The 16,510-nt window shown below is 38.6% G+C and overlaps 1 protein-coding gene across 4 annotated transcripts; it reads right to left on the reverse strand.

The window, feature by feature from the left end:
• Nucleotides 1-6,283: 6,283 nt before the first annotated feature.
• Nucleotides 6,284-14,105, reverse strand: LOC147227344 (serine/threonine-protein kinase SBK1). Of its 4 annotated transcripts, none has more exons than XM_086159238.1 (5): nt 13,973-14,101; nt 10,461-12,700; nt 9,927-10,091; nt 8,440-8,642; nt 6,284-7,807 (listed from the first exon to the last, which is right to left on the reverse strand). In XM_086159238.1, exons 2-5 carry the CDS (start codon nt 10,732-10,734, stop codon nt 7,193-7,195), a joined length of 1,257 nt encoding a protein of 418 aa, XP_086015364.1. In that variant the 5' UTR covers nt 10,735-12,700; nt 13,973-14,101; the 3' UTR covers nt 6,284-7,192. The 4 variants fall into 4 exon arrangements, with proteins under 4 accessions (XP_086015364.1, XP_086015362.1, XP_086015365.1 ...); XM_086159236.1 differs by having other exon boundaries at nt 9,927-10,094; XM_086159239.1 differs by lacking the exon at nt 10,461-12,700 and having other exon boundaries at nt 9,927-10,094; nt 13,973-14,105.
• Between the last annotated feature and the right edge of the window lie 2,405 nt (nt 14,106-16,510).

The raw sequence follows: 16,510 nt of genomic DNA on the forward strand, positions 1-16,510 counted from the left end.
TTCACCCCTGATCTTTTTCATCTATCTGATCCATGATGTCCGAGTGCCTGCTTGGACTTTTTATCTTTTATATCCAACTGTTAACAGCTGTTTTCTTTTCTTTTCTTTTCTGCTGCTTTGTAACGTTCTTGGAAACTTTTGGAAATGGCTTGGATGTTGAGTATCAAACTGTATGTAATAGATGTCATCTATAGTTTGATACACAGCACAATAAGCCGTTTTCTTTACAGCACATTGTTTGCGGAATAAGATGACATACAAACACACTGCATTTCTTTTTTGGTTTATTCTAACCAACAGACTGGCTTTTCTATATCTAATTGTTGTGAGTATTGTCTGTTTTGTGAAAACTACCCTCAATACTCAGTCACATTGGCAAGTAGTCTTGTCTAATCATAGTTTCTTGAGCACAGAATAAGTGATTGGGGTAAAAAAAAAAACAAAACTTGCCCAGTTGTTCTGAAACCTTCAGTTTTGCAATTCATTTTTTTCAATTCTAGTTACCATATTGATTCATTGAAATTAAAAGACACCACCTTTTTTAATTGACAAAATCAGATTAAGCAGTGCTAATGAAATGGGATGATAAGCAAAATGGACAATGTGCTCGAATGACAAATAAGCTGATTGCACATTTTATATAGAATGTAAGTAAGAAAGAAACTATACACTTTACATTTTTGGAAACTTGGAATGCAACATCAAAATAACATATCTAACTACACTGTTGGATGTGACCAAGGCACCACTTTTGCAACCACAAGACAGCAAGAGCTGATCCTGTGAGTTTTTATATTTTACAGTAAATGGGTTCTTTGTGTGCTGAATGAACCATATATTTTTGGATCAAAGATCAAGCATTAGGGTGCGCGTGGCTTGCGGGAATAGATTGGTTTGCCACATTCCTCATTCAATTCCTGCACTCCCAGCCTATTGAGGTGTTGTTGATCAAGACACTGAACCTTAACTGCTCTCTTGGCGCTGCTAACTGGCTGCCAACTTCGCATGACTCATCCATGATGTGATAGAAGCAGAAAATTAATAAAATATATAAAGAAAAAGATGCACCTGAAACCATAAAACCATTTCAGAGGTACATAATAAATTAGCTATGAAGTGGATATCTGGTAGACTTCCTTACACAAGAAGTATTGTTGCCCCACTTTTGGTCAATAGACCAAAGCTTTTACATTTTATGATTTTGAGGATTATTTTTTCCCATCTACCTCAGCATCTCTTATAATCAACTGAACACATCACCTATATAATAGCAGCTGATACATTCAAATGTGAAGAGGACTATATGTTTAAAAGACAAACCTGCAGGTACTGCTTCTGAGGACTTATACACCCAAAGGAGCTAATTTGTCAGTGCCATCATTTGAATGTAAACATCTCAGGCGACGTGATTGTTTGGGGCCTTGCTGAGAGATTAGAGAGAAGGATTTGGTATAAAGCTGAAATCCATTCAGCATGCGTAAGTGATGGAATTGTTGCTGCTTCCCCGTTGTTTTGTTGGTTGTGTTGGGTCCTTGTAGCCCAGTTAATGCAGGGATCTGAGGGTTCCTCATCCGGGGAATCACCTGCCCTTCAACGTACCTGTCATTAAAGGATTCTTCCAGTCTTTTAGCAGGGTTCAGCTCATTAAGATTAAATTGTTACTGTATCATTTTACAAATTACGCAGTTGCATTAAGCCAGAAGGAGAAAAACCCAAGATAATGTCTGCCTTTTTGGTCATATCTTGTTAATTTATACATCAGAACTACCAGTTTGATTTTAAAACAAGTCTCAATTAAAATTCAAATCTACTTTATTAGTTGTACCCCCCAAGGACCCCAAAGGTGCGTCACCCTGATCTTGTGATTGTATTTTGGTGTTTTGCCCCAAACCTATCCGTGAATTATCAAAATGATTTAGGACACATTTTTTTGAACCCTTTACTTACTTGGGTCATACATAGATTAATCTACTCTAAATAAGAGAAGGACTTTGGCCTTAGCTCATTAAAACACACCTTGCTGAATCATTTGAGCACTGTACCATAGATCCCAAAAGGCCAAGATATTGAACAATTCAAAGTTCAGTAAAATTAAATCCAAAACATAGAAAAGTCCTCATTTTGGAACCCAGGGTGTAAGTTTTATTTGAGTTGAGGAGAAGCAAACGTTACATAAACAAGTAGTTTACATCAGTTTTATTCTGCAACTACAGTGAAGAGCACATTAGTTGTAATTTGATAGACATGTAATGAAACTACTCTTGTAAAGAAGTAACATTCATGTGTTTACTCATACCAAAGTAATGTCTCCAAAAACAAACTAAAACTGACTTAATTTTCTGTATTTATTTCCCTTCCATCCAAACAATATTACCCAAGTCTAGTCTGACTTGAATGAATAAATTAGATAAAGATACATTATTATTTTTTATCATTTTAATATAGAAACAATCATACATTAACAATTTGTAATATATGAAACAAACATTTTTTAAATACCGACAAATTAGTCAAAAAGCAAGGGTTTTGTTTTATATTTTGAGCTCTTTTATTACCCAGATTTTATGTCTGACTTCATGGTTTGATATATCAAACTGTTTCAATGATCCGATCTAGCTTTTCTCACATGGTCATAATTCGCTGAGTCTCATCTGATGGTGAGAAGCTGGTGATATAAAAGTGTCACGCTGTGTTTTTTATGGAGGGAAAAGACGGATTACTTTCCCAGTTGAAGATATAGTTGTTAACAGACAGAGTGGTATTATTATTAGTGTGTGTGTGTGGTGTGTGTGTGTGTGTGTGTGTGTGCGTGTGTGTGCAAATGACAGTGTACATGCAATGTGTGTTGACGATGTGCAACTATATATGTAACTGTGTATACGTGTGTATGTATGTGTGCGTGCATTTGTGTTTTTGTGTGTGCGCATGTGTGCATGTGTGAGAGTGTGTGCAAAGCAGTAGACGTAGAATTTAGAGTATTTAGCAATGTTAGAACAATGTGCACTTTGCAGTTGTCTGTGTGTATGTGTGTGTGTTAAAGCATTTGAAATCTGATTTGATAACTGAGAAATGGTAATCATTTTTTGTCCATTTATTGACATGCGGATACACACGCACACTTATGATTTTAAAGCAATAAACAAATTCTATATGTGAGCATGTGTGTATGCTATTTTTAAAAAATAATAGTTAATCTAATAATATGCATCAACATTATCTTTTATGTACGGTGTTTTGGACATTGAACGTTTGTTTTACATTATACATAATTTAAAGCTTTCCAACTGCCAGTATTTTTAAAGCATTGTGGTTAATTGTAGTTGAGCAATGGCAGTATACTGGTGCATATACACTTGGAGGTTAACTAATAATTTACCAATGGGATTCACAGAGAAAACTGAATGGGCAGTATATGAGTATTGTTGTTATGAAGGATATGCATTCAGAAGGCTTTGGCAAAAATTAGTACGAAAAAAGTTCCCTCTTTGCATGCAGAAGGTCAGAGCATTTTAACCTGCAATCCCCCCCAAGCTGCACACACTCAATCTGTGATGACTGAACTCTCGCAGACCGATATTGTACACTATAAAGTCATGCAAAGTTATCAGTCTTTCCAGACGCCGTAATTCTTCAGGGAGTTACACAAAGTGACTGGAGAAGCATTTGTATTATCAAAATCACATTTGCAGAGGTATGAAAAACCATAAAACAACAGGGAAGGTCCCCCATGTCCAGCACATGTGCAGCTGTCAGTCATATTACATGATGATTCAAAGGTTGCAATGATGAAGGCTCAGCTAACACTGAAAGATGATATGATAAGAAATTGCTGTCCTTCGCGAAACCAAAAAATAATCTTTAATTGGTTTGTAAAGGATATCCTGTTATGATTATGCTGATTTTAAAAGCTCTGCCTTGTCAACAGTCATATTTGTGCAGAGAGATTTTGCAGGATATCACACATCCTTAAACAACATGAAAAATTAAACAAGAAACAGTTTCCCAGGATAACATAAACCTTTCCTCCATTTCTTCACTGGAGCTCGACATTTGATGTTTGACTTACTTTTCCCAGCCCTAGATTGTAAATCCACTTCAATACATGAAATTAAAGTGAAATTATGAGCTTTCTTTTGACTAGATTGGATAGTGAACTTCAGAAAATATGAGTTTACTTTCAAATTTAGATTTTCATAGCTTTCCCATTGATCGATAATCATGCAGTTCAGACCATTTTCGGATCTGCTGGAAAATTCATCTTTAAACTTTGCTGATCATATTGCTATATTTTTGTTAAGTAATTGTATGACTACAGGACTTGTAATTTTAGTGGTGGAAATTCTTTTGAGGAGTTAAGGATCTGAATCATTATTTAAAAATAGGAAGGTAGTGCAAAAAGAAAATCCACAGCTTTTAATACCTTGTTTTACAGCTTTGAAATACTGTTTTGCGGTTGTATTTTAAACGGTGGATTTGTCTGAACATGAACACGGATAGTGTTGCGTGTCAAAAGCCTCACTGGAGGTTGTGCTAGTATTTGTTTGAGAGGTCAGTTGAAAGGGGACCCAGCTTAGCGTAATGCCCAAAATATGTTGCAAAGTATGAACAGGGCAAACAAGTTCAGCCTCTGGGCCCGGCTTGGGGATGGCTTGCTGCTCAGCCATCTCATCAAGACCAGAAAGGACCTGTGGTGTTGTGTGCTTGAACAAAAACTGAACATCTATCAATGGTGAGCAGCTGCAGCAGACAGTGAGGAGATTATTGCATGGGAGGTGGATGTGGAAAGTCAGAGAGGGTGGTGTATTTGTGTGTGTGTGGGGTTGGGGCCAATCTTGACTGAAGCTGTGGCACCAAGGTCTGAATTTGGATCCGGGAACAGCAAGATGATGAAGTCTTGAAGAGATGATGAAAGTATATGGCTAAGCGGGAGGACGGATTTAATTCTTCTTTTTATTATTATTATTTTTATTTTTATTATATGTTTCTATTTGTGTAGTTTACAAATATTCTCAAAACACAGTTTAGTCTAATATGACACTGGACACCAGTGACGTGCAGTCAGTAGAGGCAGGGGAGGCCGGGCCTCTCCTGTCATCATGGAAAGAAAAAAATGTAAAATGACAAAATAAATTAAATGGTTATATTTACTCAGTGAGTTGTACTATAAAGTTATTTTCCACTTAACTTCACCATCCATTTTTATTTTATTTTTTTCAAAATCGCTGAAAAAAAAATCACATTTACTGTTCAAATATGAAGAAGAGACGTGCGGTGACATAGCAACCAGCTGAGCCCACTATGGATTGCACAATGATTATGCTAACTATGCTGGCATGCTATGCACTGATACCGCATTGCTGTGTCTGTGTATGTCACTATTAACAAAAACTTAATATTTGAACTAAATTTCCACAGTTTAGCTCATGTGTATAATGTTTATCGTCAACAACTGAAAAGTGTTTCCTGTAACCATAAAACGACTGCGAAGAGACATTAAGTGAGGCAAACAGTGACGGTGCCTCATGCTAGGGGGCACCGCTGATCCCAAGGATCCTTCTTACTACTGGCTACAGTATAAGAGAATTAGCAATAGCAAGCTACAGTAAACAGTTAGCAAGTCAAGTGCAGCCATCTAGTTACTTTTCCCCGATCTCATCTGGCTGTATAGCTCACAAACGGTGAGGGATGAATGTAAATCTCCTGGGCAGCTTCTCAACTTTTTGGCCATTCAAACTGTTCCTGAGGCGACAAAGTTGCTCCGCCAGTGGTCACCGTTCCGGCTACGACAGCAACGGTGGAGCGCTCATTCTCGGCACCGAAAAGACTCAAAACATACAGCCGGAACAGGACCGATCAAGGACGACTGTCTTCATTGGCAGTGATTTCCATTGAGACAGAGACTTTTAAAACTGAAGAAAGAAACGGAAGACTTCTACAAGCAAGTTATCGATGCTTTTTTTCAGAAGGAGCGGCGCATGGACTTCATTTATAAGTAAAGGTAAGAGATAAAAACGTTTTATTTTTTTAAAATGTGCTTTTTTCCTATGCTACAGTTTGTTTATGGAAGATATTTTAAACAAAACACGTTAACCGCGGCCTATAAAATGGTGAATAAGCAACTCTGTTGGGTTCAAATGTTTGTAAATCTGACTCGATGACGTCAGTGCCTCACCAGCCATGAACCTCAGCGCACGTCACTGCTGGACACACAGTAATCATGCAGCTTTGAAACAAGCAGCTCTCTTTAATTCAAGATTTATTATGAAATTCGTTCATGTAAACACAGTGTGTGTATTACATATACAACAGTTGATATTATGACAAAATGTTGTGCTTTTTTATTTTTAAAGTACCCAGAGAATTTTTGGTTCAGGAAAAAGAAATATGTAACACGGCCATGTTAAAAGCATACACAAGGTGTGAAAGCACAATGTGAAAAAAAGAGTGGTTTAATTGGTTTTATCTAATTCCTACATTCCTCCATCAAAAATTACAGAGACCATCTCTATACAAAAAAATATGCTTTTAATGCAGTACTCATCTAACACGATGGCCTTTTTGGTGCCTTGTAAATTCTTTTAGTGTCACATGTAATATGTGATTATGTGCCAATGGAATTAATACATTTTATGTATAGAATCCTTTTGAGTTATTTCCCACTGTGTTTTTTTGTCTGTATTTGTGTGTGGGGTGAGTGTGTGTGATTGCATACATTAATTTCTTTAAAGCTTGCAATAGTCATTTCGCAAACCTATCTCTTCAGACAGTTGCTAACAATGCTGTGAGTGTGTGTGTGTGTGTGAGTGTGTGTGTTTTCTATAAGTATTAGTCCAGTGGTCATCATGGAGTAAAAATTATGAATGGATCTACTGAAAAGGGAAGTGAAATACAGGAAGTTCTTGTCAAAATCTTGAGGCAACTAGACTTGAATTTCCTCACTTGGAGACATTTTACCCCTCATCTGAGAGGATTCTTCAGTTCCAGAAAGCCAGAAAGGCATTTGTAGATGAACAACACATACTGGCTTCAGTGGTATTGGAGCTACACAACCATCAGTCTCTTAAATCACTGGCTATCTCACTCCTCCAGCTCATGTTAACTGTGTTTCAGTACTAATCTGTTGTAAAGGCAAGACAAGTTTGACAAAAACATAGTCTGTAGCTATGGGGGCTCCATTTCTCCATTCCTAAGATTATTCTTTAGAGGCAGTCATTTTCTCTGTTATCTCCTGATGTTCCTTTTTGAGCCAGTCTTTCTCCACGTAGTTGTTTACCTTCCCAACTGTACATCTCTTTCCTGCATCCAAGGAGAGGAGCTGACCAAACATCTCCATAGCTTCAGGTGTGAACCTCTTCCACAGAGGAGGGATGTCCTCCTCTGAGGTTGTTCTCTCTTCCATTCTGCACCAGTCGCTGAATTCTTGGTAGAAATCATCTGATTCGTTGCAACACTCCCAAGGGAAGTATCCTGTAAGGATGCAGAAGATCACCACCCCAAAGGCCCAGGTGTCCAGACTTGGTTCCACACTAAGTGGAGGAGCAGTGACCTCTTTCTGGCCTTCCTGCAGTACAACGGAGCAAAGCTCTGGGGCCATGTAGGGGAGGGTGCCTGTGATATAGTGTACCAGGGTGCCTCTCTTTTGTGCAAGACCAAAATCAGCCAGCTTCACCTGGCAACAGTTGGTGTCAAGCAGGAGGATGTTCTCAGGCTTGACATCACGGTGCACCAAGCCATGGCTATGAATGAACTCCAAAGCGCTGGCAACCTGGAGGACACAACGTTTTGCAGACGACTCTGGGATACCGACCTAGAATAAGCATATTTTACACATTTTTAAATTATTTTGCTCTTATTTGTATCACATACTATGTTTCAAAATTAATTTGTGTCAGACAGTAGGTAATAGCAAAAGCTATGGTCAAAGTGGCTATAGGAATGATGTTTTGGCCTTGTTGTCACTTATTTTAGCCATCACTTTGGACAACCTTAAGACATATTTACAGTCAGTATCTACTCATTTCCCTGTATCTCAATTAGAACAGTGGAGATTTTGTATCTACTCTAATTCCTATATCATACAACAACTACTTTGAGCATTTGTTTTCATCCGTTATCGTGGACATATTCATAAACAGTGAAGGAAACATTAAAATAACGGCAGAAATCTCAGTAGTCTGTGAAAACCTTAGGCAGGTGCAAATACCTTACCCTGTGATGTAGAAAACTACATATTTATTACAAAACTTTATAAGTGATTGTTTAAACATCATAAATTAATCTCTGATTCACAATATGTTACACTATCTCAATTATTATTATTTTTTGATTATGCAAACACAACCAAACTCCAAGCAGAGTTGGCTAACTTAAAACTAAAATCAACTTTTGCTAGGAAGTAATGGTGCAGTGTCCGTCTTGTTCTGTTGATGTTTAACTTACTTTGGGCTGGATGACAGCGAAAAGGTCCCTCCCAATGATGAGTTCTTGTGCAAAACAGTAGTGCTCATTTGACTGGAAGGCGATGCCGAAGAGGCCCACGATACAGGGGTGATGGGATAGGTGTAAGGAGATGCAGTACTCTCGCAGAAAGCCCTGCAGCTTAGTTGAGGCTTTGGGCATCACTTTCAAGGCCATTGGCGTCCCTGGATAATAAATATTTTGTCTATTATTATCTCAGTTCAGCCACAGTCTATTTAAACATTAAGACATAGAATTACTGAGATGCTTAAAAGATGTCCTATAATATTAGATGCCAATTTAATGGACATCTAGTGGAATAGTCCAGCATTCTGAATTTTTTGTAGTATTTCGACATTAAAGTTTTCACATCAAATACACAGAATAAGCTTGTTCTAAATAATATTCACCTGCAGAGTTAGAAGAACAAAAAAAAAAAACAACACTTTTTTGAGGCTAACAATATCTGAATCCGAAATGTTTTTAACATGACAAAAAACAAAAAAGGCGATATAATTTAAAAATATGAACTCTAAGATGAATTAATTTATCCTTATGGATGTTTAATAGCTTGTTTACTGCCTTTTGTCATGCATATGTCAATGATAGGTTGTACAATAACAGTTGCCTCCTGAAATTTACCATTACCATTGAGGGTCAGGACTCAATAAAGTTTTTTGTTTTTTTTAAATGCCTTTAATAAATAAATATGATAAGTGAATATGTATATATATTTCACATATATGGTTCATCCATGATGGGTTAATTGCAGAGAATGAATTTCCCCGCAGGGATTAGTAAAGGATGAATTATTATTTATTCCAACAGACTGTAGGGTGCTTCTGGTATATAACTGCTGGGGTTGGGGTTGGTCCCCGGTTAGGCTACTTATACATTAGCAATTATTCAGATTCTAACTCAGGTGAGTCCACTGAATTCTTAGCTTTGTATTCAAAATGACCCACAATTAACAATGCACACGTTAACATAGCAATCACAGTCAACCCAACTGCTCCAGAGCAACTCATTCTTTAACAGAAAGACCCCTCCATCTCAGACCAATGCCCAACCCCATCACCAGCAGCTATATACCAGAAACTCCCCAAGGTCTGTTACTATTGAAGAAGCCTCTCAGATGTGATGTAAAATGCCTTGAAGGAGATAACATCTAGTAGACATGATAAAATATGACAATAAGTCAAGAAACCACAGACTACTTTTCCTGATAGAATGATGTCTAAAAATGGCGTCTTTCATTCAATTAAAAAGGTTTAAGGAGGATCTCAGTCATCTAAGTCATGGTTAATTCTTGTCAAAATCTTCTACTCATTACAACTGGACTTGATTTTCTTCCCTTGAAGAAACATCCTCAAGGGAAGAAAATCAAGTTGAGTTGCCAGGAGAAGAATTTTTGACAAGAATAAGGTTTATATCAACCATCTATGCTTGATATTAAAACACAGTCATACCCCTGAAACGATGCGTGACCAGCAGCACTTTGCCATATTTTCCTCGACCAATCTCCTTGATGATGTTGAAGTGCTCTTGGATCTCCAGATGACTGAGGCTCTGAGCCATCAGCTCCATCAGCTCATCAATCAGGTTGCCGTCTGCCAGGCCAAGCTCAATCATTTCTACTGCCCAAAATAAAAAATACATGACGCAGTTGTTAGTGAATGATAAAAGATCAGTGGTGTCTTATTTTTAATTTTTCAATTATTGAAAATAAATAAGTAAATAAAAATACACACACACACACACACACACACACACACACACACACACACACACACACACACACACACACACACACACACATATTAACTTCAACTACTTCAACTATTCTCCTAAAGATTTTTATATACATATATATATATATATATATATATATATACATATATATATGAACGTAGTGAGTGAGGATATGAATTAGTTAGTGTGATACAGGAGGGTATTGTTGGGATCTGGGGTTATGAGTTATGAGTCTGTGCAGTTCCTTTCACCTCTCAGTTCTTGCAGTTCTCCACTAGAGGACCTCATAGAGCAGCCCTGCAGGAGGGTGGACTTCAGCAGGTGTGCAGTGCACACTTCCTCAGCCAGAGCATAACCTGTCCACCCTCCAACAAACTCCATGCTCCAACTCCCCATGAGTTCAGGATTCAGCTGTCTCTTTTCACTCAACACTCCACTGAGCCAACTCCACAAAGACTCCACATCTTCACATTCCCGAGACTCCAACGTCTCCAGAAACAACCCGGACCCAGCAAAATCATCCATGCATTTCTTTGTAAATGCACTCCCTAAAATTTCTTACCTCTTCAGAATGTTTTGCATTTGGGTCAGGTTCTTGCAAAAAACCATGACAGATACAGAGAATATGGTTAGATGGAGAAGGCTGATTGCTGTGGCGACCCCTGACTTACAAAAACTAAAGTTGTGAATTGTACCTAATGATAGGTTGAGGTCTGGGTTAACAATGTTCAACATTGGTGCCGATAACCTACAGGGTGCCAGTGGAAACTGGGCTGATGTGGGTCAAGGAAGGAGAGGAGGAAGGCATGGTCAGAAGCAGAGAGAAGAGGAAAGGCAAGAGTTTGGGACTGAGAGTAGGGACTTTGAATATTGAAACGATGATAGAAAAAGGTAGAGAGATGGTCGACATACAGAGAAGGAAGGTGGATATATATTGTGTGTCGAGGAGAGCAGTTGGAAAGTTAGAAGCTAGAAGGGTAGACAGGCTAGAAGCTTCTGAGCAGGTTTTAAGTTATGCTATCATAGTACTGACAGGATTACAAATTTAGTAGGAGTTATTATGAAGGAGGAGTTTGTGAGAAATGTTCTGGAGGTGAAAAGAATGTCATACTTATGAGTCTAAAACTGGAAATTGATGGTGTAATTCTCAATGTTGTTTGTGGTTATTCCCCACAGGTGGGATGTGAGTTTGAGGTGAATGAGAAGTTCTGGAATGGGTAGGTAAATATTTAGAGAGAATGTCCCCAGAGATGAGAGTGGTAATTGGTGAAGACATCAATGGACATGTCAGTGCAGGCAATTGGGATGAAGTGATGGGCAGGTTTGGTATCCAGGATAGGAATGAAGCGGGGCAGATTGTGGTAGACTTTGCAAAAAGGATGGACATGGCTGTAGTGAATACTTTTTCCACAAAAAAGTATGTAAAAGGTGAATGCTTTTTTCCACAAAAAAGTATTCAGTTGGTGTGTGGTCTGGAAGTAAATAAGGAGTCTTTGTGGTTGAAAGAGGAGATGCAACAATATATCCACGGAAAGTCGTTAGCAAAGAAGAAATGGGACACTCAGGAGAACAGACAGGAGTACAGGGAGATACAGCGTAAGGTGAAGATAGAGGTAGCAAATGCAAAACAAAGGGCGTAGGATGACTTGTATGCTCGGTTGGACAGTAAGAAGGGAGAGTGATTTATACAGGTTGGTTAAGCAGTGAGAGAGATGGAAAGAATATACAGCAGGTCTGGGCGATGAAGGATAGAGAGGGAGATGTATTAATGCATGGTAGAGTAATGATGGAAAGAGTACTTAGAGCTGGTGAATGGGGAAAATGAAAGAGAGAGAAGGGTAAAAGAGGTGATTAGTAAAGATTAGTAAAAGTGAAGTGAAAAAGATTTGGGAGTGGAAAGGAAGTTGGTCCTGATGAAATATCTGTGGAGGTATGGAAGTGTCGAGGAGAGGCAGCGGTAGAGTTTCTGGCGAGACAATTTAACAGGATCTTAGAGGCTGAGAAGATGCCTGAGGATTAAAGAAGTGTGATGGTGCGGATACAATGAAGTGATGGGAAAGAGTGGTGAAAACTTGGCTAGGAGTGGAAGTCAGCATTTGTGAACAGTGCTATGGCCCCATGCCTAGAAAGAGTACTACAGATGCAGCATTTGTTTTGAGAATGCTAATGAGAGAAGGTCAGAGGGAGCTGCAATGCGCTTTTGTAGACCTAGAAAAAGCATGAGACAGGGTGCCAAGAGAGGATCTCTGGTATTGTGTATAGAAATCTGGGTGGCAGAGAAATATTTTAGACTGGTGCAGGACATATATTCTAGCTGTGAGACAGTGGTGAGGTGTGCTGTAGGTGTAACAGAGAAGTTCAAGGTGGAGGTGGGACTCCATCAGGGATCAGCTCTGAGCCGCTTCTTGTTTGCAGTGGTGATGGACAGACTGACAGATGAGGTTAGACAGGAATCTTCATGGACCATGATGTTTGCAGATGACATGATGATCTGTAGTGAGAGCAGGGAACAGGTTAAGTCAAATCTTGAGATGTGCAAGTATACTCTGTAAAGGAGAGGAATGAAGGTTAGTTGCAGTAGGACAGAATGTATGTGTGTGTGAATGAGAGGAAAACATGTGGAACGGTGAGGCTACAGGGAGTGGTGATAAAGGAGTTGGAGGATTTCAAGGGTCCACAGTCCAAAATAACAGAGTGTGGAAGAGAGTTAAACAAATGGGGTCAAGGAGGTTGGTATGGATGGAGTAAAGTGTTAGGGGTACTATGTGTTAGAAGACTATCAGCCAGATGAAAGGAGAGGTGTACAAGACAGGGATGAGACCAGCGATGCTGTATGGTCTAGAAAAAGTAACATTGATGAAAAGACAGGAGGCAGAGCTGGAGGTTGCAGAGATGAAGATGTTGAGGTTCTCATTAGGGGTGATGAAAATGGATATGATCAGGAATGAGTCCATCAGAGTGACAGCACATGTTAGATGTTTTGGAGAGAAGGTCAGAGAACCCAGACTGAGATGGTTTGGTCATGTACAGAGGAGGGATATTTAGTATATTGGTAGACGGATGCTGCAATTGGAGCTACCAGGCATGAGGTCTCGAGGAAGACCAAAGAGAAGATTTATGGACGTAATAAGAGAGGATATGCAGTTAGTTGGTGTGAGAGAGGAGGATACAGATAATAGGGTTAGATGGAGAAGGTTGACTTGCTGTGGCGACCCCTGAAGGGAAAGCCAAAGGGGTAACAAAAAAGGTCTATCTATCTATCTATCTATCTATCTATCTATCTATCTATCTATCTATCTATCTATCTATCTATCTATCTATCTATCTATCTATCTATCTCTCTCTCTCTCTCTCTCTCTCTCTCTCTCTCTCTCTCTCTCTCTCTCTCTCTCTCTCTCTCTCTCTATATATATATATATATATATTTCATAGTCAAGGAATAAACATATTTAGTAAAGATCTCAATTTCATATCTGGTGTAAAGTATAGATTTCAGATATCTTATTGTGATAGCTGCATTGGGAACTGATGTCATATTTCTTCATTTACAATCTTTTTACAGTAATGTTCTATATTGATGCTGCTATTTCCATGTTAAATATACATCTACATGCATGCAATAATTTATGCATTTAGATTCTTTGCAAGCCATAATAATTAAAAAAAGTTATTACAAACGATTCACTAAAATTTACTTCATAATTAACTCGGATACTGACCAGGGAAAAAAACAATGTAGGCATATATATTTGCATATCCTTACCTGCTATTTGGAAATAACTGCTGGTCAATATGTTGAATGGCTGTAAGTCGCTGGTCTTTTCTGTCAGTCCTCGTGATGCATGGATCAGCCTGCAGAGACCACAGAGATTTTCACTCTCCAGCACGTAGCTCAACTCCCAACTGTTACAAAGAGGCCAGAGTTGTCAGCTGATTACAAGATGCCTCACACACCACCGACACACACCCCCCACAAAGGCCCCCGAATGGAGCTGTCAACTCCCGAGCATTTCCTCCACAATGGAGAATTGTGTTTCAGTTTGAAATGACCAAAACTTACACAAAAAAAATAAAAGTAACAACAGTTCAATTAAAGAAGTTAAAAAAAAGACATACAAATTGGATTCTGAATGTGATTGTTTAATGTACCAGTAAAGTTGGACAACAATGCATTGATTTTGCTGACAGTGTGTTGATGTTGAGATGCTGAAGAAATTTCTATGTCCTCCAATTTGAATCCACCCTAATAAATCACTCTAATTAGCAAGGGAAGAGCAAAGCAGTAACAGCATTCAGAGAGGAAAACTATGTTCACCATATGTGATTCAACTAAATTTACATTTGGAATTTGCAGCTTTTTAAGAATTATCTGTAAGTAGCAGCTATATAATACAAATCAGTGAGGTTATTGTCAAAAGTAGCAAATGGTTCTTTGTCTGTATTTGCAAATCATTGACCTCTTCTTTTTATGATGAGCACAGCCTAACACTGCCTGTCTGCATTTGAGAAGACTTATCTCCTTTTACATCTGTGCAGAATACAGATGGATGTCATCTTAAGTTCAAAGGTTGTATTGCTAATTCTTTGACATTGGTTTAATGTGTTTTCACTGTAAATATTCCCATCAGTATTTTTTTAGAATTCTATTTATAATTTTGGACATAAATACCCTAAAAATAGGAAAATTCTGAAAATAGGAATGCTTGCTAATTGTGAAGGCTGCCATCAATATACATCTTATCATGTCAGTGACTATTGTTGTATTTGTCAAATATTACCCTTTCCTTCTAAAAAATAAAATGTTGGATAAGAACTTTCCATTCAGTAGTATAGCCATATCCAGCAGCTGCCCTGAGGAATATTTACTTACTAGGTCTGATACTGAACGCCATGAATGCTGTCATGGGACTCATGCAAACAAATTCTCCGCTTTCAACTCAGGCAGGCCTAATGGGGTGTTGTTGTGTGCAGCTGTGTGTATGTGTTGGTCTCCTTCATTTGGTGTGAGTTCACTCAACACTTTGACCCCCCCCTGCCCCTTTGGCACCTGTGGCTGCTGAGTAACTGTGGTGGGTTAATGAGATGTCCATCATTAAGCTATCTGGTTCTCTAGCTCGTTATAAAAAAGTTCAATATCAAAATTCTGTAAAAAAAAAAAAAACAATAATGAAGCAATAATAATAAACAATGCATAATAATACAAAAATATAAATAAATCTAAAATAGATATCAGATTTACAGGTATTGTACGGCGGAGCAGTGGTTAGCGCTTCTACCTCACAGCATGAAGGTTCCTGGATTGATTTCTATGGGGAGCCTATCTGTGTGGAGTTTGCATGTTCTCCGTGTCTGCACATGTTTCCTCTAGACTCTCCAGTTTCCTCCCATAGGCCAAAAATTGCAGAGGGTTAATTGGAAAAAAAATGGGAAAATTATTGTTTTTCTCCATATGTGGCAATGTGATTGATTGATGACGCTTCCAGGATGTATCCACCCCTTGCCCAATGACAGCTGGGATAGGCTCTAGCATCCCCTGCAACCTTAAGTATAGAATAAGCCGTAGATAATGGATTGATATGGAGGATCATAATTGGCACCTTTAAGTTGCAATAGACAGCAGGCAAGGAAAGCTCTGGAAAACATGTTTTCTTAATAGCAAATATCAGGAACAACCTCCAAGAAAGATCAGTGCATATAAGATTTTGTTTTGAAAGTGCATGGGCCATGAGCCATCCTGCTTGGAGACCTAGTTGAACCCTTGATATCATGAAGACAATGCGAGGGTCCCATTTTGAGAGGATCACGCCATCAGTATGACTCATGAGATCTTCACCAAACAGGACCAGTGCACACCAGCATAGCTCAGGACATAAATATTAACTATGACTGAAAATGTTCAATAATAAAGTATATACACAATCTAACTTAGCTGCAATGTGTTAAATGGTTTGCATTTCTATTTACAAATGTATATATTGTGTGCTTGAAGCCCAGTTTCAATATAGCAAGAGTATATATTTTTATGTTGCCTCTGAATACTTCAAGTTATGTTCTGCTGCAGTCACAACATGACAGCCACTGTCCACCATTCTTGATCATGCTGCTATCGCTAAATCAAGCTATGCTGTGCAGCATGTCCTGTGATCATGTTACACCGTCGCCACAGACATGGGGTCATGTCATACATGTATTTGGGATCTTTTACATCCCAGCAAAGGCCAGGGTAGTCTTTGAGGCACTAACAGGGGTCCATATCCAACTTCCCATCCATTCATGATTCAACTGCTGTCCTCAAAGTCTC

Source organism: Fistularia commersonii, chromosome 14, assembly GCF_037954325.1.
Source record: "Fistularia commersonii isolate RoL2024-O1a breed Wild chromosome 14, RoL_Fcom_v1.0, whole genome shotgun sequence".
Taxonomy (NCBI): domain Eukaryota; kingdom Metazoa; phylum Chordata; class Actinopteri; order Syngnathiformes; family Fistulariidae; genus Fistularia; species Fistularia commersonii.